This window comes from Triturus cristatus, chromosome 1_2 (assembly GCF_964204655.1).
Source record: "Triturus cristatus chromosome 1_2, aTriCri1.1, whole genome shotgun sequence".
NCBI classification, from domain to species: Eukaryota; Metazoa; Chordata; class Amphibia; order Caudata; family Salamandridae; genus Triturus; species Triturus cristatus.
The window spans coordinates 1,155,940,519-1,155,967,089 of NC_140580.1; the positions used below are offsets into that span (position 1 = coordinate 1,155,940,519).

General features: G+C 51.6%; 1 protein-coding gene across 2 annotated transcripts in view; it reads right to left on the minus strand.

Annotated features, from left to right (window-relative positions):
- The window catches only part of LAMC3 (laminin subunit gamma 3), a 770,318-nt gene that overhangs the window by 431,827 nt on the left and 311,920 nt on the right, over nt 1–26,571 (minus strand). For both annotated transcript variants that reach the window (XM_085613958.1, XM_085613956.1), the window contains exons 5-7: nt 24,259–24,447; nt 20,079–20,196; nt 15,586–15,684 (exon numbers count right to left, since the gene is read on the minus strand). In XM_085613958.1, coding sequence (XP_085470084.1) covers nt 15,586–15,684; nt 20,079–20,196; nt 24,259–24,447 — 406 coding nt within the window. The remainder of the gene's footprint in view (nt 1–15,585; nt 15,685–20,078; nt 20,197–24,258; nt 24,448–26,571) is intronic.

The window sequence follows — 26,571 nt, forward strand, 5'->3', positions numbered from 1 at the left end:
AGATTCACCTGATGAGCAGGCTCTCAGAGGTCCAAGAGCCGGGAGGTATGGGGGAACCTTTATCTAGGACCACCTTCCAGAAGGTGCTTGCTATGGTGGCTGCAGCGCTCTCACAAGCAGGTAAGTGCCTCTAGGTAAGATGTCCAGGTTTCCTTCCCTTCCAGATGATACTGAGGGCTTGGAACAGGAAGCATGCAAAGGCCACTGATGCAAGGGGCCTGAGCAACGACAGAAAACTGATGACCCCAGTCTGACTTATTTCCACAAGTGGAGGGTTTTAGATTTATAAAGGACACGAATCCACACTAGGGTGTCCCGGTGTCGTCAAGGTAGGAGAGGACGTCCAACTAATAGCTGAAAGAGATGAGCTTTCAACAACCCACGGACATTTAGGAGAATAGATTCAGCACAAGTGTCTGGTGGAAGGTTCTTGCATCCTGCTGTGAGAACAGAAAAAGCATGTCCGCCAGTAGGGATCCTGCTGAATGTCAGAATGAGGGTCTGGGGTTCAGCGTCCACCACAAAGAACCACAGCCATCCCTTAGGATGTAGGGGCAGTCTTTCCTCAGGAAAATCCACCCGGTGTATCCCTTCATTCGTATTCCGGCTACATCGAGCTTCCTCCACTGATCTTTGAGGGGGCTTGACGCAAACATTTCTTCATAATGTGGAACTCTTCAATGGTGGACAGCCGGGTAGTGGAGGTGATACCTTCAGGTTACCAAATTAAAGTTCGAGAACATTTGGTAGAGTTTTCTTACGCCGTCCCGGAACCTCATTGACTTTGTCGAAAACAAGCTCTAAATCAGGGAGTTCGAGATCTTCTACAAACGGAGGCCTTGATTCCAGAGCAAGAACAAGAGATGATGCTCTGTGTTCTTCCTGGTCCAAAAGCCATCAGGGAGTTTCGTCCCATTCTGAACCTGAAAACGCCAGATTCTTTGGACCGCAACAAACATTTGAAAATGTCACTCTGTGCAGTATAATCCCAATGATTATGCAGGAGATTATCTGAAGTCTGTTGACCCACTCGATGCGTTCCTTCATGTCGCAATACAGCAGGACCATCAAAAATATCTGCGATTTTGTGTTCAGAAAGCCACTACCAATTCCAATTTCCTCCTTTTGGAATAACATCTTCTCCCAGTGTCTCTATACAAAGATTCCCACTTCTCTGCTGGGTAGTAGTTACTCAAAAGACATCCAAGTCCAGGGGTATCTGGTTAATTTGTTCCTCCTCTTCCTCAAAGGGTTGTGAGGGTGTGCAGGAAGTACGCAAGGTTCACTAGATGTGTTATTCTTCTAAACCAAAAGAGGCCACGGCTGCATCTGTATCAACAACTTAAGTTCACTCGTATACTCCTCCAAATGGATGTAGGGTGAGTATTTTTTCCTGAATTGTGGAAAAAAAAGTTAATGTTCTGCCTTTCCAGATACTGGAAACAAGAGGCCTCTGTGAGACAATGGTTTACCGTCCACGCCTGCCAGGGCAATGATCACTCCATGGACCAGACTTCACCTCCATCCTCCACTTTGGCATCTTCTGCACTGGTGGTCTTTGATGTAAGAGGACTATGAGACAATGGTTCCTGTCTCATCTCAGATAAAACTGGACTACCGATGGTGGCTGACACAAGACAATCTGGATCGGGGTTGTATCCCCCGGCACCCTGAGCCATGACAACGGATGCAAGGGGCAGAATCCTTGGTTGGACCCTTTTCCATGGTCTAGAACACAATTTTGCTTGATTTTTGGACTCTGATCTCTTCTCAAACTGCTTCGGGGCGGGGAGAATGCTCAGTTCCTGCACTGGCCAGCTGGACTTTTTTATGCGTTCCCCTGATCCTGCTCATTCACAAAGTGGTGAGGAACATTCAGGATGCTCATGCGGAACTCCTTCGGATGGCCCTTTGTTAGAATGGGGAACCTCTGGTTGGCACAGGTAGGTACTTGTGACAAGCAGCGGTCCCTTCTTCTATTCAGGGCGAGGGAATTACCCCTTCAGAACAACCCCTGCTCACCCTATAGGTAGTGTGGCGCGAGCAGTCAGGGCTAAACTTCAGGGTGCTAGTCAGTTAAGCATTTATGATAACACACAGTAAATCACAACGATCCCCCACAAATGGACACCAGGCGTAAGTTGTATCAAAAATACGGATGCTTTATATAAAAGGTTCTTTGTTACGCAGGCATGTACAAGACCATCAATAACGGTTACGAAATGGAAGCCACAAGATGATAATTAGGCACTGTTCTTGTCTTTGGTAACTTATTCGATCACGAGCGCTTCACAGGGCTCGGTTGAGTCGGTCCAGTCACGGTGATGCGCAGGGCACCCAGGGTACAGTGATACGGGGAAATCAGAACGTTGCGGACCCCGAGTCCGATAGAGAGTTCACTGTACCTGGGAACGTGCGAGGTGCTTGGACGAGTCTTCAGGAGAGATGCAGGTTCTGCACCTCGTGGGTCTTCCGGATCAAGAATTGAGCGGGCGGCTCTCGGTAGACAGGTGCGGCCCCGGGCCTCCGACACGGACTGTGCGGGAGGTCACTGCGGAGGGCGGCACGGTCAGACTCAGGCTGGGAGGTGAAGCGGGGCGGCCGGATACGTTACGACGTACGGGCGGCCGTCCGAGGCTGGATTTCACTTCCCCACTAGAAATCCGGCGGGAGGGCGAAAGGGCACCAAGCGCGCTCCAGTAGCAGGCAGGTGACAGGGAAGCGGGACGGCCAGACTCGATGGGTCCAGAGCGACTCAGGTAGAGCGGGGCTCTCGGCGAGTGGAGGCGGCCAGGCTTCTGGGTGTCACGGCCCTAGGAGGGATGCGAAGGTGCGCAGGGCACTCCGGCGGGAGAAAGCACACGGCTCGAGTTCTCAGACGAGCGGAGACACGGTGAACCCACTGGTCCTGGGGTTCAGTTCAGGGGGCAAGCTCTTCTTCCAAGCCCTTGGAGATAGTTGAAGAACAAAGTGCAAAAGTCTCTTTCAGTCTTTTTCCTCTCCTTCTTCAGCAAGGCACCTACTGCAGGCCAGTCCCTCAGGTCAGGGAAAGTTACTCCTCCTTCAGCTTCTTCCAGGTCCTTCTAGTCGGGCAGAGTTCCTTCGTGGTTCAATCTGGATCTGATTTCTTAGGAGCCAGGCTCCTACTTTTATACAGGGATTCTTTTGTTCTTTAGCGCCAGGGGGCCTGGGCCTGGCTCAGTCCAGTTTTGGAGCACTCTGTTGGGGTGACTCGGCTTGTTCCTTTCAGCAGCAGGGCAGAGACATCAGCCGCTCCACAGGGGGCGGCGCCGGCTTTGTGGTGGCAGAGCACAGGTCTATTCAAGAGTCAGGGTGCACTCCTCCCACCCATCCTGGTGTAATCTCTCTACCCACCACCTGGCAGCCAACCTGTCTCCTGGAATCCCCCAGCCCTGCTCCTGTACGGTTGCTAGGCAGAACACACACACACAGCAGAGGCGGACTGAGATGGTTAGGCACGCAAAGGCTAACTTTCTAAAAGTAGCATTTGCAAACCCAGGATATTAAAATAACCCTTACTAAAAGATGTATTTTATTATCCCGAGTTCAGGCATACTAAACATGACTTTCTACCATGCTCTCTGAGTCCACTGGGGTCACAGCGTGTAGCGATCCCAGCAGCCCATTCTGGCCTATGGAGAGCAGGTAGCCTTCAATAGTGAAAAACGAAAATGGCTGTAATTCACTATTAAGACATGCCACACACATGAGGGCATGTCCTACCTTAGACCTACAATGCACCCTGCGCTTGGGCCTACCAGAGGGGTGACTAACATGTAGTTAAGGGAAGGTTTAGAGACTGGTAAGTGGGGACACTTGCTCAGTCAGCGCGACGGTACCCGACCGTGCGCAGGTTCTGCAGTGGCAGACCCTAGACACATTTTACCCCGCTGCTTCTGTGGGTGGCACAACCAGTGCTGCAAGCCCACTAGCAGCATTTGGATATACAAGGCCTTGGCACCCCTGGTGCACTCTACTAGGGACTGATAGTAAACCAAATAAACCAAACGTGGAAGTCAATTCACATAATACATTTTACCATAGGGAGCACTTGCACTGTGGCACTGGTTGGCAGTGGCACAGTGCCCTGAGCAGCTAACACCAACACAAAAACACATTGAGGCACAGACAAAAATGGAAGGGTGACCCACGCCAAGGGTGCCAGGTCTAACACGTGTCCCCTCCAGCTGAAAAGTGGGGAGAACTACCCTACCCCAGGGAGTTCTGCATCACTAAGGCGGAAAAACCTGGACAGACCGTCAGCATTGGCGTGATCTGTGCCAGGGCGATGCTCCACCGTAAAGTCCATACCCTGTAGGGAGATGGACCACCTCAACAGTTTTGGGTTCTCACCCCTCATTTGCATCAACCATCTGAGGGGCCTGTGGTCGGTCTGAACCCGGAAGTGAGACCCAAACAAGTAGGGTCTTAGCTTCTTCAGCGCCCAGACCACAGCAAAAGCTTCTCGTTCTATCGCACTCCACCTTTGTTCCCGGGGAAGTAGCCTCCTGCTAATAAAGGCTACGGGTTGGTCAAAGCCCTCCTCAGTGATCTGTGAGAGAACAGCCCCTACACCATGCTCTGATGCATCCGTCTGCACCAGGAACTCTTTGGAGAAGTCAGGAGCCAAGAGCACGGGCGCCGTGCACATGGCAGTTTTCAGGGTGTCGAAGGCTTTCTGACAGGTGTCAGTCCATATCACTTTTCTGGGCTGCTTCTTCGAAGTCAGCTCTGTCAAGGGGGTAACGATGCTGCCATACCCCTTGACAAACCTCCTGTAGTACCCGGTGAGTCCTAAAAAGGCCCTCACCTCCGTCTGGGTCTTTGGGGGCTCCCAAGCCAGGATGGTTTCAACTTTGGGTTGGAGGGGCGCCACCTGGCCGCTCCCCACTTGGTGTCCCAAGTACATCACTGAACCCTGCCCGATCTGACACTTGCTTGCCTTGATCGTGAGGCCTGCCTTGCGCAGCGCCATCAACACTTCCCAGAGATGTTGCATGTGTTCTTCCCATGTGCCGCTGAACACTGCGATGTCATCCAGGTAGGCGGCGCTGAACTCGGTCAGCCCAGCCAACACCTGGTTGACCAACCTCTGGAAGGTGGCAGGGGCATTCTTCATCCCAAAGGGCATCACCCGGAACTGGTAATGCCCATCTGGGGTAGAGAATGCGGACCTCTCTTTGGCCCCATCAGTCAAGGCGATCTGCCAGTACCCAGACGTTAAGTCAAACGTGCTGAGGTACCGTGCAGCCCCTAACCGATCGATGAGCTCATCAGCTCTGGGGATGGGGTGCGCGTCAGTCTTCGTGACTGAGTTGAGTCCTCGGTAGTCCACACAGAACCGGAGTTCAGGCGTGGCACCCGGCGCTGCAGCCTTTGGGACCAAGACCACTGGGCTGGCCCAAGGACTGCTGGAGGACTCAACCACCCCTAGAGCAAGCATCTTCGAGACCTCCTCTTTGATGCAGGCTCTGACCCTGTCAGTTACCCGGTAGGCCTTGTGCTTCACAGGTAAGCTGTCTCCCGTATCCACATCATGGACGCACCAATTTGTGATACCAGGAACCAGGGAGAACAGGTCAGGAAACTGCCCCAGCAGCTGGCGGCAGTCACCCTGTTGCTCAGGGGTCAGGGTGGGGGAGAGGTTTACTCCATCCACTGACCCGTCTCGCTCTGAGGCTACCAAGAGGTCAGGGAGAGGCTCGGACTCCTCTTCCGTCCCATCATCGGTGGCCAAGAGCATGCCCACTTCGGACCTCTCCAAGTGGGGCTTCAGTCGATTGACATGTAGGACCCTTAAGGGGTTCCTAGGAGACCGCAAGTCCACCAAGTAGGTGACAGAACTCTTGCGCTCCACAATCTCAAAGGGTCCTGTCCACTTGTCCTGGAGTGCACAAGGCTCCACAGGGGCCAGGACCCACACTTTTTGGCCAGGTTGAAGCTCAACCAGAGTGGCATTCTGGTCGTACCACCGCTTCATTTCCTCCTGGCTGGCTTCCAGGTTTGCCTCAGCAAGTTGCCTGAAACGCCTAGTCTGGTTCCGGAAAGCCAGCATGTAACTGTATACATTCTGGGGAGGTTTCCTGGGAGATTGCTCCCAGCCTTCCTTGACCAGACTAAGAGGTCCTCGTACTGGGTGGCCGTACAAAAGCTCAAAGGGACTGAACCCTAGAGACTTTTGTGGCACCTCGCGGTACGCAAAGAGAAGGCATGTCAAGAGGACGTCCCACTTATGCCTCATGGGTTCCTCGAGACCCATAATCATGCCCTTCAGGGTTCGGTTGAAGCGCTCAACCAACCCGTTTCCTTGGGGATGGTAAGGGGTGGTGAACTTGTAGGTTACACCACACTTTTGCCAAAGGGACTTCATATATTTTGATATGAAGTTGGTCCCCCTGTCAGACACCACCTCTAGAGGGAATCCTACTCGTGAGAAAATTCCCATCAGTGCCCGTCCCACCACGGGGGCCGTCACTGTCCTCAGAGGGATGGCTTCAGGGTACCGGGTGGCATGGTCCACCAAGACCAGGATAAACCTGTTGCCCATGGCTGTCTTGGGGTCCAGTGGCCCCACAATGTCAATCCCCACCCGCTGGAATGGGGTACTGACCACAGGGAAAGGTTGGAGTGGAGCTCTCAGCTTCCTTCCACTCTTGCCACTGGCCTGGCAAGTCTGGCATGTCCGGCAGTGAGTGTCAGAACTCCTGCGCATTTGGGGCCAATAAAAGTGGGTGACAAGCCTTTCAAAGGTCTTGTCCTGCCCCAAATGTCCTGCTAACGGTACGTCGTGAGCCAGCCCCAGTAGGAAGGCTCTGAACTTCTGGGGTACCACCAGCGCACGGGCTGACCCAGGTTCAGCAACCTTAGGCTCGGAGTATAGGAGGTCGTTCTCCCAGTAGATCAAGTGAGTTCCGGACTGATCACCATTGGCCTGGGCTGCAGCCTGCCGCCGCATACCCTCTAGAGAGGGGCACTCTTTCTGCTCCCTGCAGAATTCCTCCCTGGTGGGGCCTCCTTCTTGCTGCCAATGGGTCAGCTCAGGCAGGTCCCCCAGTTCGGCTATCTGTTCCCCGGTAGGCTCCAGGGCATCCCCCTCAAGGTCTGCTTCCTCCTGGGCCGTGGGAACTTCAGGAGCCGGATTCCCGTGCCTCCCTCGCCCTCTCTCTAAGGCCGGTTCCTGGGCCTCTCCCTCAGGCTCCAGGGTTCCTTCAACACCCCTACTGGCTGCCATCGACCGGGTGGTCACGCACGCCCAATCAGGCAAGCCCACCATCCGCAGGTGAGTTGTCTTCTCCACCTTTTCCCAAGGGGAGCTCTCCAAATCGTTACCTAGGAGACAATCAACAGGCATGGCCTCTCTCACAGCCACTTGCAGAGTACCAGAGACCCCCCCCCACTCAAAGGGAACCTGAGCCATTGGACACTGACTCTCTGTGTTGTCGGCGTTGACAACACGGCAGAATGCGTGCGGGACAACCTGCTCTTGAGACACCAGGTGTTGCTTGACAGCAGTCACACTGGCTCCTGTATCTCTAAGAGCCCCCACCCTCTTGCCATTTATGGTCACCCACTGCCCATACTTTTGAGTATTGGGGGGCAGCTGGGCCTCTGCGACCATCTCACTGTCTCCTAATGAGACTAGGGTCATCTGTACGGGATCCCCCGCCCCTTGGACATCTATCTCCCTCCCCAAGGCTACGCTATTCACCTGCTTGGGGGGTGGAGCACCAGAGGGTGCTGGTTTACCATACAGGGGGCACTTGGGATCCACGGAAATGTGCCCCAGGTTGTTACACTTGTAACATCTGAGGGGCCCTCTTTGAACAGGGTTACCTGTCGGGGCCCCGGTCTGCTTCGGGGGTGGGGGTGGCTGAGAACCTTTCCCTTGGTTCCCTTGGGAATTACTTTGGGGCCCTCTGTAGAACTCCCTCTGTTTACCCTTGTCCCCCCCACTCTTCTGCTGGGGACCCTGAACACCTTTGGCGGGGCCTCCCACGGGACCCTGGTGCTGATCCAGCGGTCCGCCTCCTCAGCAAGCTTCCTCGGGTTGGACAGCTTGCTATCGATCAGGTGTTGGCGTAGCTCAGGAAAACAATTATCCGACAAGTGCTCCCATGCGATTAAATCAAACAGCCCTTGGTAATCATCCACCTTGCTACCCTTCACCCAACCATCCAGCGCTCTGCAAAAAAAGGTCACATATTCTACATAAGTGGTACCAGGTTTCTTGGTGCAATCCCTAAATCTCTGTCTGTACAATTCAGGAGTCAACCCATACCTTGTCATAAGAGCCTCCTTCATGTGTGGATAGGATGTGTGGACATCAGAGGGGAGGTCTAGCAGTGTGTCCCGCCCCTCACTCAGGATCCTTCCCCACAACCCCGCTCCCCAATCCTTCTCAGGGACCCGGTGGGAGGACATGGCTACTTCATAGGCCCTAAACCACTGCCCAATATCATCCTGCTTATAATATTCTTTGACTACATCTTTAGGAATGTGCACCCTTGACTCTGTTGAATTGCTGCCACCAGAGGGTGAGTTGTCTAAACTCCTGGCCTTGAGATCCAAATCCCTCATTTTTACCTCATGCTCCATGGCCAGTTTCTGCCTTTCTCTCTCCATTTGCAGTTTTGCCATCTCCACCTCGTGTGCTCGGGCGGCACTCCTGTCGGCCAACTCCTCTGGCGACAGGCCTCTGCTAGGCTCAAACACACCTTCGGGGGGTATCACCTCCCGGGCATTCTCTGGGAACTTTGATTCGTGCCAGGCTCTCAGTGCTGTCACGTACTGATCCTTGTTGCTTAGTCCACTTTGCTTGATTCTGTACTTGGAGAGATATCCCTTCAGGACATCATTTGTGCACTTCCTCAGTGCCTCGGGCTCCCAATCGATGTCATCTACTCCAGAGAATACAGAGGGCGCTCCGCCTCCGTTGACTGAGCTAGGCATGGTTCCTTAAGGTGGAGATTTTTTTTCTTTAGCAACAACTGTCACTCAATCTGTGGCTGCGTTATAGGTCTGCTCTACGTGGTGATCAATAATTCACTGTATGTAAATCATAAATGCAAATTCGAAATCCCACCGCTGCCACCAATGTTAGAATGGGGAACCTCTGGTTGGCACAGGTAGGTACTTGTGACAAGCAGCGGTCCCTTCTTCTATTCAGGGCGAGGGAATTACCCCTTCAGAACAACCCCTGCTCACCCTATAGGTAGTGTGGCGCGAGCAGTCAGGGCTAAACTTCAGGGTGCTAGTCAGTTAAGCATTTATGATAACACACAGTAAATCACAATGATCCCCCACAAATGGACACCAGGCGTAAGTTGTATCAAAAATACGGATGCTTTATATAAAAGGTTCTTTGTTACGCAGGCATGTACAAGACCATCAATAACGGTTACGAAATGGAAGCCACAAGATGATAATTAGGCACTGTTCTTGTCTTTGGTAACTTATTCGATCACGAGCGCTTCACAGGGCTCGGTTGAGTCGGTCCAGTCACGGTGATGCGCAGGGCACCCAGGGTACAGTGATACGGGGAAATCAGAACGTTGCGGACCCCGAGTCCGATAGAGAGTTCACTGTACCTGGGAACGTGCGAGGTGCTTGGACGAGTCTTCAGGAGAGATGCAAGTTCTGCACCTCGTGGGTCTTCCGGATCAAGAATTCAGCGGGCGGCTCTCGGTAGACAGGTGCGGCCCCGGGCCTCCGACACGGACTGTGCGGGAGGTCACTGCGGAGGGCGGCACGGTCAGACTCAGGCTGGGAGGTGAAGCGGGGCGGCCGGATACGTTACGACGTACGGGCGGCCGTCCGAGGCTGGATTTCACTTCCCCACTAGAAATCCGGCGGGAGGGCGAAAGGGCACCAAGCGTGCTCCAGTAGCAGGCAGGTGACAGGGAAGCGGGACGGCCAGACTCGATGGGTCCAGAGCGACTCAGGTAGAGCGGGGCTCTCGGCGAGTGGAGGCGGCCAGGCTTCTGGGTGTCACGGCCCTAGGAGGGATGCGAAGGTGCGCAGGGCACTCCGGCGGGAGAAAGCACACGGCTCGAGTTCTCAGACGAGCGGAGACACGGTGAACCCACTGGTCCTGGGGTTCAGTTCAGGGGGCAAGCTCTTCTTCCAAGCCCTTGGAGATAGTTGAAGAACAAAGTGCAAAAGTCTCTTTCAGTCTTTTTCCTCTCCTTCTTCAGCAAGGCACCTACTGCAGGCCAGTCCCTCAGGTCAGGGAAAGTTACTCCTCCTTCAGCTTCTTCCAGGTCCTTCTAGTCGGGCAGAGTTCCTTCGTGGTTCAATCTGGATCTGATTTCTTAGGAGCCAGGCTCCTACTTTTATACAGGGATTCTTTTGTTCTTTAGCGCCAGGGGGCCTGGGCCTGGCTCAGTCCAGTTTTGGAGCACTCTGTTGGGGTGACTCGGCTTGTTCCTTTCAGCAGCAGGGCAGAGACATCAGCCGCTCCACAGGGGCGGCGCCGGCTTTGTGGTGGCAGAGCACAGGTCTATTCAAGAGTCAGGGTGCACTCCTCCCACCCATCCTGGTGTAATCTCTCTACCCACCACCTGGCAGCCAACCTGTCTCCTGGAATCCCCCAGCCCTGCTCCTGTACGGTTGCTAGGCAGAACACACACACACAGCAGAGGCGGACTGAGATGGTTAGGCACGCAAAGGCTAACTTTCTAAAAGTAGCATTTGCAAACCCAGGATATTAAAATAACCCTTACTAAAAGATGTATTTTATTATCCCGAGTTCAGGCATACTAAACATGACTTTCTACCATGCTCTCTGAGTCCACTGGGGTCACAGCGTGTAGCGATCCCAGCAGCCCATTCTGGCCTATGGAGAGCAGGTAGCCTTCAATAGTGAAAAACGAAAATGGCTGTAATTCACTATTAAGACATGCCACACACATCAGGGCATGTCCTACCTTAGACCTACAATGCACCCTGCGCTTGGGCCTACCAGAGGGGTGACTAACATGTAGTTAAGGGAAGGTTTAGAGACTGGTAAGTGGGGACACTTGCTCAGTCAGCGCGACGGTACCCGACCGTGCGCAGGTTCTGCAGTGGCAGACCCTAGACACATTTTACCCCGCTGCTTCTGTGGGTGGCACAACCAGTGCTGCAAGCCCACTAGCAGCATTTGGATATACAAGCCCTTGGCACCCCTGGTGCACTCTACTAGGGACTGATAGTAAACCAAATAAACCAAACGTGGAAGTCAATTCACATAATACATTTTACCATAGGGAGCACTTGCACTGTGGCACTGGTTGGCAGTGGCACAGTGCCCTGAGCAGCTAACACCAACACAAAAACACATTGAGGCACAGACAAAAATGGAAGGGTGACCCACGCCAAGGGTGCCAGGTCTAACACCCTTCCATCAAATTTGGTCTTCTTGCCTACTGCAGATGTCAGCTCAGCCCTATTAGGTCTGCCCTGTAGCTGCATCACCTCTTCTCTAAGATTTTAAAATATCTGCCTCTAGCCTCCCAGAAAGGGATTATACCTGCCTTGCTCACATCCAGATTGGACAATAACTCCCCGCATGCCCACACTCGTGTGCAAAACATTCTTAGACACACTGTGAGCTGGATGACAGCCAACTCGTTAAAAGTCAATCCGGGCAAAACGGGGGTTATTGTAATCTCCTCCAAAGGCAACCCTTGGAACGACCTCTTCTGGCCACAAGAGCTCGGCACCGCACCTATGCCAGTTCCTGTCGTAAAAAGCCTGGGCATCAAGATTGATGCCAATCTCTCCATGACCAATCAAGTCGCTACTGTGGTCGGCACTGGTCTGGGCTTAATGAGACAGTTGCGGAAACTTGCCCCTCTTCTCTCACCCACCACTCTACAGATGATCGTGTCGGCCACGATTATGTCTAGGCTGGACTATGGCAATACCTTATATATTGGTCTCCCTGAGATACTAATCCGCAAGATGCAGGTGACCATGAATGATGCAGCTAGGCTGATCTTTAGGCTCCCTAGAAGGGCTCAGGCTACCCCTCTGCTACACAAGTTGCACTGGCTCCCAGTCAAACAGAGAGCAAAGTTTAAGGGCCTCTGTATTGCCCATAAAGCCATCTACGGCCAGGCCCCAGCTTATATCAAGGAGCCCCTGGTGAACTATGTGCCGGGATGCACACTTTGATCGTCCGAGGCAGGCTTCTTGGCCTTCCCACAGGTCAATACTGCATCTAAAGGTGGCAGAGCTTTTTCTGTTTCAATTCCCCAACTTTGGAACCAACTGCCCGAGAATCTCTGCAAGGAACCCACCCTTCTTCCTTTTAGGAAACACCTCAAGACACATCTGTTTAAGGAGGCACTGGACATTGTCTAACTCCTCCGCTTAGGTGCTTTCGAAATTGTCAAATGGCTCCTGGGTCTTCTTCTCAACAAGCGCAAAGAAACCTGCAGGTGATTATGCGCTATTCAATTCAATTTTATTTATTATGTTTTGGCTCTCAAAAGAGGGCCACATAGAAGTTTACAATGATAAAAGCAGAAGACAAGTACATATCAAGATTATGACATTTAAGAAACATATTTAAGTACAAAAATAACATACAATGACAGATCTACAGCAGGATTATGCGCTATATAAATTGTAGTTAACATAACATAACTATGCTAATGTTCTTTATCTGGGGGCCTCTCAAGACCTTCGTACTCGGCTGTGGCACGGCTAGTACTAAATATTTAAAAATGGCAATCTATCGGATCAGGCTTAAAATCACTCCACTGGCTGCCAATCAAGCCGCGAATTACATTTAAAACTCCTCTGATCACGCACAGAGCTTTTTTTCTGAACGGCCGTTGTACATCCAGAACGGGTTAAAAAAAGATCTCTTCTCTAGAGCATTTCACTCAGCAAATCAAATTTTATTCAATACTTCTAAAGTGCGAAAAGCTAAATCTGGTGGTAGATCGTTTTCTTTTCTTGCCCCCGCCATCTGGAATGATTCACCATTGTATTTTTGCACTATTCCCAGTGGAAGTTTGTTCAATTCCAAACTGAAGACCTTGTTACGCTATCCTTAGAATCTACCTTTACCAGGAAGCTACTCATGAAGCAGCAGTTGCGCTCTATAAATTTCTTTTCATTCATTAATTCACTCACTCATTCATTCATTCATTCATTCATTTGATGTCCTCAGCTTCTGGTGTCACCTCTGCTGAGGATATGTTTGGGGTATGAAATTGAAAGATTGAGACTAGAATCTCAGGGATGTTCCATTAAAGTAGTCACAACTCTTATTATCTTGGCATCCGGCTACTGCTAGGGTATGAATGTCATTTGGAAGAATTTTCTGGTGGGTTTGAAAACTTGTGGGTTTGAAATAGTCTTCAGCCATTTACGTGTTTTCTTCTAAAATTCTAGATTTCTTTACAGGTTGGGTTTAAATTAGGTCTGGTTGTCTTGACTTTGCATTGCTAGTGAATGGTTATCCAGGTACTGCGAGGTTCTGACGTCCTTCCAGTGTCTGCCGTAGACTCCAGAGTATTAAGGAACTTTGTTCTAAGATGCCCTGCTAACCATCATCCCGTCCATGATGGAATATTAGGGTGGTATTAGAGGAATTACACAATCCCCTTTGTGTGACCATGGAGTTTTAAACAACATGTTGGCTAAAGTGCTTTTCCCCTGGTTAGCTCTTTGGCCAGAGGAGCTGGAGAGCTGGGAGCCCTCCTTTCTTCCCCTGCCTTTCTTCTTTTTTTTCCCCACATGGTGGTCTTGGACCAAATCCCTTTTCTTCTCGAGGGTCCTTTCTGATTTCCATGTAGACCAGGTCTTGGTTCTTCCAGTTTTCTTCCGCCTCCTCTTTCGGAAGAAGAATGGTATCCAGAGACCGCGTGTTGTCCATCCTCTTGGGTCACTCAGCTTCTTTTTGCAAAGTTGATTTTTTATTTGTGACTTTTCAGCCTTGAGCAGGTGGCTAAGGAAGCACATGGGTCTGCACGTCTGGCCCATTCTGGCGCGGACAGGGGACATGAGCCGGAGTCATGGCCGCTTCCAGGTGCCTGAGTCAAAGATGCTTGTTTTGCAGCTCCATATGTTTATATCTCATCAAAGATCAAGCTGGTGTGGTCATTCAAACTTTGGAACTCAAGAATTAGCAGCAGCCATTAATGATGGGTCATTTCATTGAATATTTCACTGGGGGCAACCGTCATTTTTGGTCCTATAATCTCTCTTTCTGGATGTGATCTGCCCCTATAGAAGGCTTGCTGAAAACATCCTTATATTTCAGGCCTGGGATGAGGAAGACGGCGCGTCCTTGTGAGGGTGCTACTTTTCCGCCCTCCAGCCCATAGATCTGACGTTGGAGGCAGCCACACTTCCAAATGGTTTAAATATTTTGACCTAAATTCAACAGGAAGAAGGTAGGGATGCGCCGCCTTTTACAGGAAGGGGTTGGACCGGGCCACTAGTTTCTCCCACTACAGAAAAATGTTGTGACATGGATAGGTGAGTGCTGTTGTTGTTCAAGGATCCTCAAATTTCAGAACTGGGACCAGGAAGGCCAGGACTTGGAGTAATGAAGTTTACCAGTACGTAACCCCATATTAACCTCAGACTGAGGGTAACAACTAACAGACCGATATACAATTTGTTTCCAAATTCTAACATCATTTGCTTCGAATTGAGGATTTTTTCTGAGTTTTTCAAAGGAGAATGTTCATTAGTTTGTGAAGTGTGTCAGAGGGAGCAGCCCCCGCCCTCAGCCAGTAGACCTAATTTGACTTCATGTAGATGACTGCTCACCCTCTGTCATCAGGAACAGACCTTAAGCCTCAGAAATAGAAGAAGGCCACGGAGGGGAGGCAGCTTTCGAGTAAGATCTCCTCATGTGGGGTGGGTGGGTGGCAGGAAGGAAGGATGGAGGGAAGGAAGAAGGAAAGAAATGTGTATGGAGGAAAGAGTTAAAGGAAATGTGGAAGGAGGAGGAAAAAGGAGAGAAGGAAGAAAGAGTGAACAAAGTAAAGGTAGAGAGGAATGAAGAACAGATGTCCAGAAAGGAGAAGACCAGAATGAAGAAAAGATGGAAGAAGGAAAAAAGAAAGGAATAAAAAGGATGGAAGGAAGGAAAGAAAGAAAGATATAAGGTAAAAAGAAAAGAGAAAAGGGGGAAAGAATAAATTAAAGAGGGAATGAATGGTGGACAGATGGAAAGGAGGAAGGACACAGACAAAAAAAGGAAAGATGAAGGAAGGAAAGAAAAGAAGGAATGATGGAAAGAAAGATGGAAGAAAGGAGAAAAGAAAAGCAGAAAAAGGGAAGACAGAAGGAAGGAAAAATGGATGGGAAGTACAAATGGACAGAAGGAAAGAAAAAAGAGATTAAGAAATTAAGGGAGGATGAAGAAAGGAGGGCAAAAATGAAATACAGAATAATAAAAGGAAGGAAAGACGGGAGAAAATCTTTGAGATAGAGAGTGACAGAATGACAAGGAAAGGTGGAGAGGAAGATAAGCAGTGGAAACATGAGGAAGGTTTATGTCTGAGAGACAGCAGGGAAAGAAGAGGTGGCGAGGACCCTGACAAGCTCACCGCTCACCTGTCACAGGTGAAGCCTTCCACATTGGATTTGCAGGGGCACCGTCCACACTCCGGATGGCATTCACCCACAGTGCCTGCAGGGTGGCAGCTACAGGGTCTGCATGAGGGGCGAAGAATTACAGGATAAGACAGGTGATCACAGGCTCCTACTGGTGAGCACTGGTAAAAACACACATACACACACGTAAAAATAAGCAAATATGTCCTCTCAGGTAAAAACAAGCAGAGCTTGAGTCGAGGTAGACGCTGGTAGACGCCGCCTACCCACTGTTTTCAGAGGGTAGACAGTCTACCCTGCTGCAAACCTGGCCACTCTCAGCAGAGTGCCACATTCCTTTCCTACTTCTCCTGGAATTCACATGTAATTTTCTGACACTTTCAGCAGCAACATACGGGTAGGCAAGGGACTCATCAGATTCCAGCTTCACCCATAACAAAAGCAGGATTTAAGGGGCCATCAGCGCTCTTTCTGTTGGAGTAAGCAGGCTGAGAGCTATCGGGAGTCTCACACCTAGATGCAATGGCTCACATCTTACCCCTTCACGGGTACTTAAGTGAGAAATGCTTTTGACTTTGTTCAGTCCCTGTATATAAGAGATTCATGCTCTGTAAGAATGTCAGATGTATTGTTCGCCCCAGTATTTACACAAATAACAATTTAAATACCACTATTTCGTTTTATGTCTTTTATAGCGCTTTAGCAGTACTCCTCCCAATGCCGGGTGTCAGAGCGCTTTACTTCACACGTACAGATTATACATTGACATTGTGTGTAAATCAATATAAAGGAAGTGTTACATAAGACAGTGAGGGTTACAAGGTCCTTCATACTTCACTGTGCTACATTAGAAGGTTTACCATTTATGAACTGCAGGTAACAAAAGGAACTCGGTCTTAAAAGCAGTCACCCACTTATCCATTTACATAAAATACAAATCTGTCATCTGCGCGTTACATGATGTGCTTTGCGGGAGGCATATTAACCCTCTATGCTACTTTGATTCAAAACTAGGACAGGGCAAAGCACAGATCTCGCCAGCACATATGTTATTCTACAGAGATATCTTTCAATTATTTGTATTTCCTGAGACTTAGCTAGCACACCACGCTCTCTGCAGCATGTGCCTTGACCCCATAAGATATTTTAAAATGCAGACATTGCAACCAATCCATTAGAACAGATTTACTGCCAATGCCCTCAAATGATAGACCTGCTAAACATATATGAGATCTTAAGATCTGATGTCACTTCTTGTGAGTTCATGGGTTGTGATGCCACTTCCTGTGATGCCACATGAGATGTCACCCGCCATGATGTCACTTCCTGTGATGTCACACCCATTCTGCCTAACTTGGTGAGTCCCCCCACATCTTTTTTTAGGGATTGAGCCCTGAATACAGGTAATTGCAGGTAAACAAGCTCATGAAACTTCACCTGCTACGCAGAGGGCGCAGGGATGGCCAATTTCAGCAGACTGCATGGGATTAACATTGATATGTTATGTGAATTTGTAGAGCGTGACTAATCACCTGTGAGGGTACCTTCTTTCATATGATCAATCAATTAGGAAGCCATACTTCTCCAATAATGAAGAGTGGAGTGTGCACGCGAGGGACGCTGCATGGTCGGATTGATCGTCCATACAAGGACAGACAGTGCTTGATTATTAAAAAACAGAAGTGCCGGGCCCTTATCAGCAGGCCACTAAAGCAGGCACCACTAATTGCCCCTGCCAGCGGTGCCTAAACAACACTATTAATTATCACACTTCTAAAAGTGTGACAAGTTAGACAATATCAGGCCCCCAAAGCTGTGAGAATAACTTGGGCGGTAGGTATTAGTCATTATTTATGTATAATTATTAATAAACATCTGTTGTTGTGCTCATCACTAGATTAGACAGACATCGCCACCATGTGGCAAACTGCCATATGTGCTGATGTTGACAATTAAGTGTCAGTGTGGAGCACCGGAAACCACCGGCTCAAATTAAGCACTGCAGACAGACATGCCGTGCACCTGCTAGCTCCCAGCCAGAGGACCAAGCCTCTGAGGGTGGACCCGCTGGGCTCCAGAGGATGAACACATTGCGAGTGACTCATTCCTATTGAAATCCTTCAGATGGACTGGGGTAAAGCAGTTTACAGCCAGGATATCCACAGATAGGTGAACTCAGAGAAGCCAAAATGCCTTTTTAGGCTATTTTGTTGAAGGGAGGCTCACAAAATACTTGGCCTAGATCCATTGTGCAGGGAATGTCTTTTTTTTCAAAACCAAATCTTATTAGTTTTACAAGAAAGTTGTGCAACATTCAGACAGATATGCAGATTGCTGTGTTCATGCTGTTCTAAGACATCATATTAAAAATGTGCCTTTTATTAGCTGTTCCAAAGGGATTTCTTCATGCATTTGTTATGCATTGATTCACACATTTGCTGTAATATGAAAGCAATCATACTGTTTATTTATTTATCTATTTAGAGAGTTTTATAAAGCGCGAACAAGAGCCAAGGGTATCAGAGCGCTGTACAGAGAGAAACCCCATCCTGTCACCGTTCATCATATAAATAGGCAGAGGGGCAGACTGGCCTATAAGGCAGTCAGGCAGTGCCCGATGGGCTGGTCAACCATATAAACTGGCCTGCTGACCATAAAACATGCCCACAAACAGCTAAAAACCAACCCACACACTGACCTGTGTATCAAAACAAACATTGCCTGCAGCAAGGTCCATTCTATGCTGTCTTCGAAACCTTGCAAAACATCCCAAATTGCAAACATGGGATACTTTTTAAACTAACTCACGAATGGGGCGCATTTGTTTTTGTGCCCAGGCCTATTTTCTGTCCCAGTCCGACCCTGGACAGGCATGAGTTGGGAGGGACGGTAAATCTAAGTCATCAGATGTGTCCGGCCAATCATGTGTGGACTAAGCTCCTGATTCACAAAGGTAAACTTGGACCAACAGTTTAAGGGGCATATCTAGGAGCGGCTGAGCCGCCCGAGAGTCTCTTGTTCTGACGCTCCGGTGGCGCAGGCCTCTCAATCATATCTATGAGGCGGCGCAGTGCCACCCTGCGTGGCTTTGAATGGCCTCGGGTACGGAGTAAGACAAAGCAGCGCAAGTTGCTGCGTTGCCTCACTCTGCTCTCAGGAGGCGTTCCATGGGCGTTGTGGTGGGTTTCCCCACGCAGCACCCATGGATTTTGACGCTCCTCAGATTTGCTTAATCACGTAAACCTGGGGTAACACCAAATCCTTATGCACCCCCCCAAAGCAAATGTAAAGAGGAGAAATGCTTTCCTTTCTTCCTCTTTCCACATGTGTTGCATTCTGCGACACACACAGGAAGAGGAAAAAGACTCTCCGGATCGTTTTTGTGCAGCGAGGTGTCCCTTCCTGCACAAACACAATCCTGCATGCAATGCGCTCACCCTTGCATCATGGCGCACGGGTGCCTGCGTTGGCGGGAGGCAGCACATTGTGCTCCAGTGCAGGGGAAGGGACAGGAATGCACTGGATTTCATAAATATGATGCATTTCTGCCCTTTCACATTGGCGTAGGGCAGCGCAGCAAGAAGTAGTGGAAGAAGAAGGGGCCTAGATGAGGCGGGGTTTATTACCTGTAGCCCTCTCACAGGAGTGGAACATAGGGTTGGGCAAAATATTCCTTTCTGCCAGTGGAATTGGCGGAATTTTGGCGACTACGCATTACTCTTGTAATGCTGAGTTCTGGCCTAATTCTGCCAGTTGCTGCGTGGCGGAATTTCTTCTCACACACGCAGCAAAACAGTATGTTGGTGAGCGCAAGCGAGATTTGGCAGCCCCTTGTGCGATTTTTGGACGTTCAGAGGACATTTGGTGAGATTTTTACAGCACTGGCAGTTGTGACCGTTTACGGTCAGAAGGCTGCCGTTCGAGTAGAAAATCTACTAGAGTGACAGCAAAATCAACTTGAGCAGCTGTGCCCTCTGGTGCCCCACGTGGTGCCGTTTGTGCTCATTCATCAGATCAGACCACGCTCCTGTTGCTAAATCACAGCGCAGCGTGCCTATTTTTGCCCATTGGTGAAACTCCGCTGAATCTCATGGGTTTTTGTTTGTAACTCAGCAGATTTCCTTAGAGTCAAATTCCACAAGTTCCGCCCACCCCTAGAAAGAGGAGGGGGCCTGGGGCAGGGTGGGGGTTGCTACCTGCAGCCACCGTCACTAAAGGAGTGGAAGGAGGGGCGGAGCAGGGTGGGGGTTCTTACCTGGCACCCCCTCACAGGATTAGAAAAGGAGGGTGCCTGGGGCAGGGTGGGGTTTCTTATCTGGCCTCCCCTCACTGGAGTGGAAGATGGGGGGTCTGGGGCAGGGTGGGGGTTCTTACCTGCAGCCCCCTCATAGCAGTGGAACAGGAAGGGGCCTGGACAGGGCGAGGGTTGTTACCTGCAGCCCCCTCACAGGAGTGGAAGGGGAGGGCGCCCAGGGCATGGTGGGGGTTCTTACCTACAGCCACCTTCACTGAAGGAGTGGTATCCCTGGCGGCAGCGGTCGCACTTCCTTCCAGTGACGCTGGGTTTGCACTGGCAGTTCCCGCCTCTGTCGCACTGCAAGTTCAAGGAACCTATGAAGAAGATGGAGGCATTACTGACCCAACGGCGAGGGTAGGGCACTGAACCTGTCAAGGGTAGGGCACTGAACCTGTCAAGGGTAGGGCGCTGAACCTGTCAAGGGTAGGGTGCTGAACCTGTCGAGGGTAGGGCACTGAACCTGGCGAGTGTAGGGCACTGAGCCTGTCGAGGGTAGGGCACTGATCCTGGTCAGTATAGGACACAGAGCCTAGTGAGTGTGGGGGAACTGATCCTGGCAAGTGTAGGGCACTGAACCTGGTGAGGGTAGGACACTGGACCTGTCGAGGGCAGGGCACTGAACCTGTTGAGGGTAGGGCACTGAACCTGTCGAGTGTAGGGCACTGAGCCTGTCGAGGGTAGGGCACTGAACCTGTCGAGGGTAGGGCAATGCACCTGTTGAGGGTAGGTCACTGAACCTGTTGAGGGTAGGGCACTGAACCTGGCGAGTGTAGGGCACTGAACCTGCCGAGAGGAGGGCACTGAACCCTTTGAGGGTGGAGAACTGAACCTGTCGAGGGTAGGGAACTGAACTTGTCGAGGTTAGGGAACTGAACCTGTCGAGGGTGGAGCACTGTACCTGTCGAGGGTAGGGCACTGATCCTGGTCAGTATAGGACACAGAGCCTAGTGAGTGTGGGGGAACTGATCCTGGCAAGTGTAGGGCACTGAATCTGGTGAGTGGAGGGCACTGAACACTGAACCTGGCAAGTGTAGGGCACTGAACCGGTCGATGGCGTGGCACTGAACCTGGCAAGGTTAGGGCATTGAACCTGGTGAGTGGAGGGCACTGAGCCTGTAGAGGGCGGGGCACTGAACCTGGTGAGGGTAGGACACTGGACCTGTCGAGGGCAGGGCACTGAACCTGTTGAGGGTAGGGCACTGAACCTGCCGAGGGGAGGGCACTGAACCTGTCGAGGGTAGTGAACTGAACCTGTTGAGGGTAGGGAACTGAACCTGTCGAGGGTGGAGCACTGAATCTGTCGGGGGTAGTGAACTGAACCTGTCGAGGGTGGAGCACTGAACCTGTCAAGGGTAGAGCACTGAACCTGTCGAGGATGGAGCACTGAACCTGTCGAGGGTAGTGAACTGAACCTGTCGAGGGTAGTGAACTGAACCTGTCGAGGGTGGAGCACTGAACCTGTCGAGGATAATGAACTGAACCTGTCGAGGGTGGAGCACTGAACCTGTTGTGGGTAGGGAACTGAACCTGTCGAGGGTGGAGCACTGAACCTATCGAGGGTAGTGAACTGAACCTGTCGAGGGTAGGGCACTTAACCTGTCGAGGGTGGAGCACTGAACCTGTCGAGGGTAGTGAACTGAACCTGTCGAGGGTGGAGCACTGAACCTGTGGTGGGTAGGGAACTGAACCTGTCGAGGGTGGAGCACTGAACCTATCGAGGGTAGTGAACTGTAGCTGTCGAGGGTAGGGCACTGAACCTGTCGAGGGTGGAGCACTGAACCTGTCGAGGGTAGTGAACTGAACCTGTCGAGGGTAGGGCACTGATCCTGGTGAGTGTAGGGCATGGAGCCTAGTGAGTGTGGGGGAACTGAACCTGTCGAGGGTAGGGCACTGAACCTGTCGAGGGTAGGGAACTGAACCTGTCGAGGGTGGAGCACTGAAACTGTTGAGGGTGGAGCACTGAACCTGTCGAGGGTGGAGCACTGATCCTGGTGAGTGTAGGACACGGAGCCTAGTGAGTGTGGGGGAACTGAACCTGGCAAGTGTAGGGCACTGAACCTGGTGAGTGGAGGGCACTGAACACTGAACCTGGTAAGTGTAGGGCACTGAACCTGTCGATGGCGTGGCAATGAACCTGTCGAGGGTAGGGCACTGAACCTGTCGAGGGTGGAGCACTGAACCTGTCGAGGGTAGTGAACTGAACCTGTCGAGGGTGGAGCACTGAACCTGTGGTGGGTAGGGAACTGAACCTGTCGAGGGTGGAGCACTGAACCTATCGAGGGTAGTGAACTGAACCTGTCGAGGGTAGGGCACTGAACCTGTCGAGGGTGGAGCACTGAACCTGTCGAGGGTAGTGAACTGAACCTGTCGAGGGTAGGGCACTGATCCTGGTGAGTGTAGGGCATGGAGCCTAGTGAGTGTGGGGGAACTGAACCTGTCGAGGGTAGGGCACTGAACCTGTCGAGGGTAGGGAACTGAACCTGTTGAGGGTAGGGAATGTAACCTGTCGAGGGTAGGGAACTGAACCTGTCGAGGGTGGAGCACTGAAACTGTTGAGGGTGGAGTACTGAACCTGTCGAGGGTGGAGCACTGATCCTGGTGAGTGTAGGACACGGAGCCTAGTGAGTGTGGGGGAACTGAACCTGGCAAGGTTAGGGCATTGAACCTGGTGAGTGGAGGTCACTGAGCCTGTCGAGGGCGGGGCACTGAACCTGGTGAGGGTAGGGCACTGAACCTGTCGAGGGCAGGGCACTGAACCTGGCGAGGGTAGGACACTGGACCTGTCGAGGGCAGGGCACTGAACCTGTTGAGGGGAGGGCACTGGACCTGGTGAGTGGAGGGCACTGAACCCGTCGAGGGGAGGGCACTGAACCTGGTGAGTGAAGGGCACAGAATCTATGGAGGGTGGGGCACTGAACCTGTCGAGGATAAGGCCTTGGACCTGTCGAGGGCAGGACACTGAACCTGGTGAGGGTAGGGCACTGAACCTGGTGAGGGTAGGGCACTGAACCTGTTGAGGGTAGGGCACTGAACCTGTCAAGGATAGGGCACCGGACCTGTCAAGGAGAGGGCACTGAACCTGTTGAGGGGTAGGGCGAAAGGGTAGGGGAGAGGAGTTGGCCTAATGGCTAGGGCGGTCGACCTCGAATCTGGGGAACTGGGTTTGAATCTCGGCAATGACGCTGAACATCCTGTGATTCTGGGCAAATCACTTAATCTCCCCGTGTCTAACCAAAATGAATGTGTGTCCTCATGTAACGTAACTGGTGCTATGTAAATCGCTCTGATACCCGATTCAGGTCTAGTTTGCGCTATATAAAACTCTCAAAAAAAAAAAAAGGGCACTTAACCTGCCGAGGGTAGGGAACTGAACCTATCGAAGTCGGGGCACTGGACCTGGCGATGGTAGGACATTGAACCTGGCGAGCGCTGGGCACTGAACCTGGAGAGGGTGGGCTATGAACCTGTCCAGGGTAGGGCATTGGACCTGTCCAGGGTAGGGCATTGGACCTGTCGAGGTTAGGGCACTTAGCCTGTCAAGGTTAGAGCACTGGACCTGCCAAGGGAGGGGCACTGAACCTGTCGGGGGCAGGGCACTGGACCTGTAGAGGGTCAGGCACTGGACTTGTAGAGGGTCGGGCACTGGACCTGTTGAGGGTCGGGCACTGGACCTGTCGAGGTAGGGCACTGGACCTGTTGAGGGGAGGGCACTGGACCTGTCGAAGGGAGGGCACTGGACCTGTTGAGGGGAGGGCACTGGACCTGTCGAGGTAGGGCACTAGACCTGTTGAGGGGAGGGCACTGGACCTGTCGAGGGGAGGGCACTGGACCTGTCGAGGGGAGGGCACTGAACCTGTCAAAAGTAGGGCACTTAACCTGTGAGGGCAGGGCACTGAACCTGTCGAGGGTAGGGCACTGGACCTGTCGAGGGTGGGGCACTGAACCTGTCGAGGGTGGGGCACTGAACCTGTCGAGAGTAGGGCACTTAACCTGTAGAGGGCAGGGCACTGAACCTGTCGAGGGTAGGGCACTGGACCTGGTGAGGGTAGAGCAGTGGACCTGTCGAGGGCGGGGCACTGAACCTGTAGAGGGAGGGCACTGGAACTGTCGAGGGCGGGGCACTGAACGTGTCGAGGGTGGGGCACTGAACCTGTCGAGGGTAGGGCACTGAACCTGTCGAGGGTGGGGCACTGGACCTGTCGGGTAGGGCACGGGACCTGTCAAGGTTAGGGAACTGAACCTTTCGAGGGTAGGGCGTTGAACCTGGTGAGTGTAGGGCACTTAACCTGATGAGTGTAGGGCACTGAACCTGGCGAGGGTGGGGTCGTTGCCCACTGTTTCATCCCTAGCAGCAGCAGGGTTGGGGCTGAACATACCTGCTGGGTCGCAGTGGCACGGCTGGCACGGCTCGCTCGGATCCTGGCGGTAGAAGTTCTGCTGGCAGTGCTCGCAGCGAGGGCCGGCGGTGTTTGCCCGGCAGTTCCGGCAGTGCCCACCGTGGCCGGTGCTCCGATAGAGGGCAGGGTCGAAGAAGCACTCTTCCGACTGACCGTGGCACTCACAGGCTGTAAGAGAAGGGAGCGTGAGGACGCACAGAGACAAGTACACACGGAAACGCAAGCACGAGACACATGCACACGGAGACAAGCACAGGCACATGTGCACACGGAGGTGCAAGCACAGAGACAAGTACACACGGAGACGCAAGCACGAGACGCGTGCACACGGAGACAAGCACAGGCACATGTGCACACGGAGGTGTAAGCATAGAGACAAGTACACACGGAGATGCAAGCACGAGACGCGTGCACACGGAGACAAGCACAGGCACATGTGCACACGGAGGTGGAAGCATAGAGAAAAGTACACACGGAGACCCAAGCACGAGACACGTGCACACGCATAAACAAACATAAACGTGCATTGACACATGCACAGAGATGCAAATCTGCATGTACATAGAGACAAGTGCATGCACAGAACACCTTCATTTGTACACGGAGACACATGCACACCGAAGGAAACACTTGTGTACAAACAAAGACATTTGCACGGAGAAGCAAACATATGTTTTTACACAGAGATAATATACTGTTGTACATGTACAGTATGTAATATATGAGCCATAGAGAAGTCGGGCATAGTCTGTTCTTTCTTTTTCCTAATGTCACATGACTTCATCCTCAAATCAAGGGAGAGTGTAGATGTGATGTCAGAGGGTGGAGTGTACACCCGGCAGATCGCGGCGAGCCGTTGAAGCTATTGCTGGCTGCTTGTGGGCCTTTGTATTACGGACTGAAATAAAGTGTTCCAGCTAATCCCGACTACTTCGCTTTCTTCTCTGCCACAACAAATGGCGACGAGGGTCTAAAGTGTCCAGGGGCCCACGAGCGATCTTACGTCACACACGTGCACATCCCTGAAGGGGCGCTTTCCAGCGTACTGGCCACTCTACTCATCGGCCCTCCGGAGCGCTACCGCTGGAGAGCTCCATTCTGCCTGCTGTACGATTCCAACGACCCGATTCGGGTTGTGCCTGCATCGCAGTGCCAGCTTCCAACCGCCCGAGGAACGTGCAGCCGGTTTGTCTGGGCAGGAGCTGCGCGTGTGGAGCACGTGGGAGTCCAGGTATGCCCTATTACTGCTGATGTCTCACCTGTAGGTGCTGGAGCCCCGAGCATCGATTTCCCCTGCAGGTGGAGTGCACTGTTCATCCGGGGGTTGGTTGCTCTGCTACCTGGCTCTGCCGCGAGTCAGGAGAGATAAGTGCATCGGTCTGCTGGTTGCCAGTGCCCCTGCGGCATTCAGTGAGTGCTATTCTTACTATGGCACAGAGTAACAACATCTGTGTGCCGCCCCTCTTCCTCAAAGACCCCAGCAAGCCATGTATGAAGTGGAAGAGCTGGTTGCGGGCTTTCGAGAACTATATAGTTTCCATTGATGGCAAGAAATATGATGCGGAACGTAAAAAAGCGCTTCTGTTCGGACTGCTGAGGAAGGCTGGTCAGGAGATTTTCGACAGCTTACCTGAGTATGAGAGTCCGCCGGGGGTGTTCATTCCACTTAACGAGTACCAGGAGGCAGTGAAAAGACTTGAGCGACAATTCTCTGAAGAAAGTAACATTATGGTGGGGCGCCATAAGTTCGCTTTGCGAAAGCAGGAAGAGGGAGAGACTATTGAGGAATATATTGCATGTTTGCGCGTCCTGTCTCAAGACTGCGAATTTGAAGATATGGCAGATACGTATATTAGAGACCAAATGGTGTTTTACTGCCATTCTAAAAAGGTGCAGGAAAGGTTATTAGCGTGTAGGAACCCCACGCTCAAAGAAGTGGTGGACATTGCGAAAGCCATTGAGAGGTCACTTTTGTCTACAAAAGAACTTGCGTGTACTAGCAATAACCCGAATGTGTTTTATTTGCAGGACAAGAAAAAGAATGAGCATAAGCCTCCTGACAGGGCGTGGAATGATAGAGCGGTGGGCAGGAGACCACTCACTTGCTTTAGGTGTGGTGCGCAGGATCACCTGGCAGACAGCAAAACGTGTCCCGCGCTCAGCAAAAAATGTACTAAGTGTAAAAAATTGGGTCACTATGCTATTGTGTGTAAAACAAGGAAGCCAATGAGCAATGCGAGAGTGAGTTTGGTGAGTGATGGTGATTTGGAAATGTGTGCGAACATTGTGCTA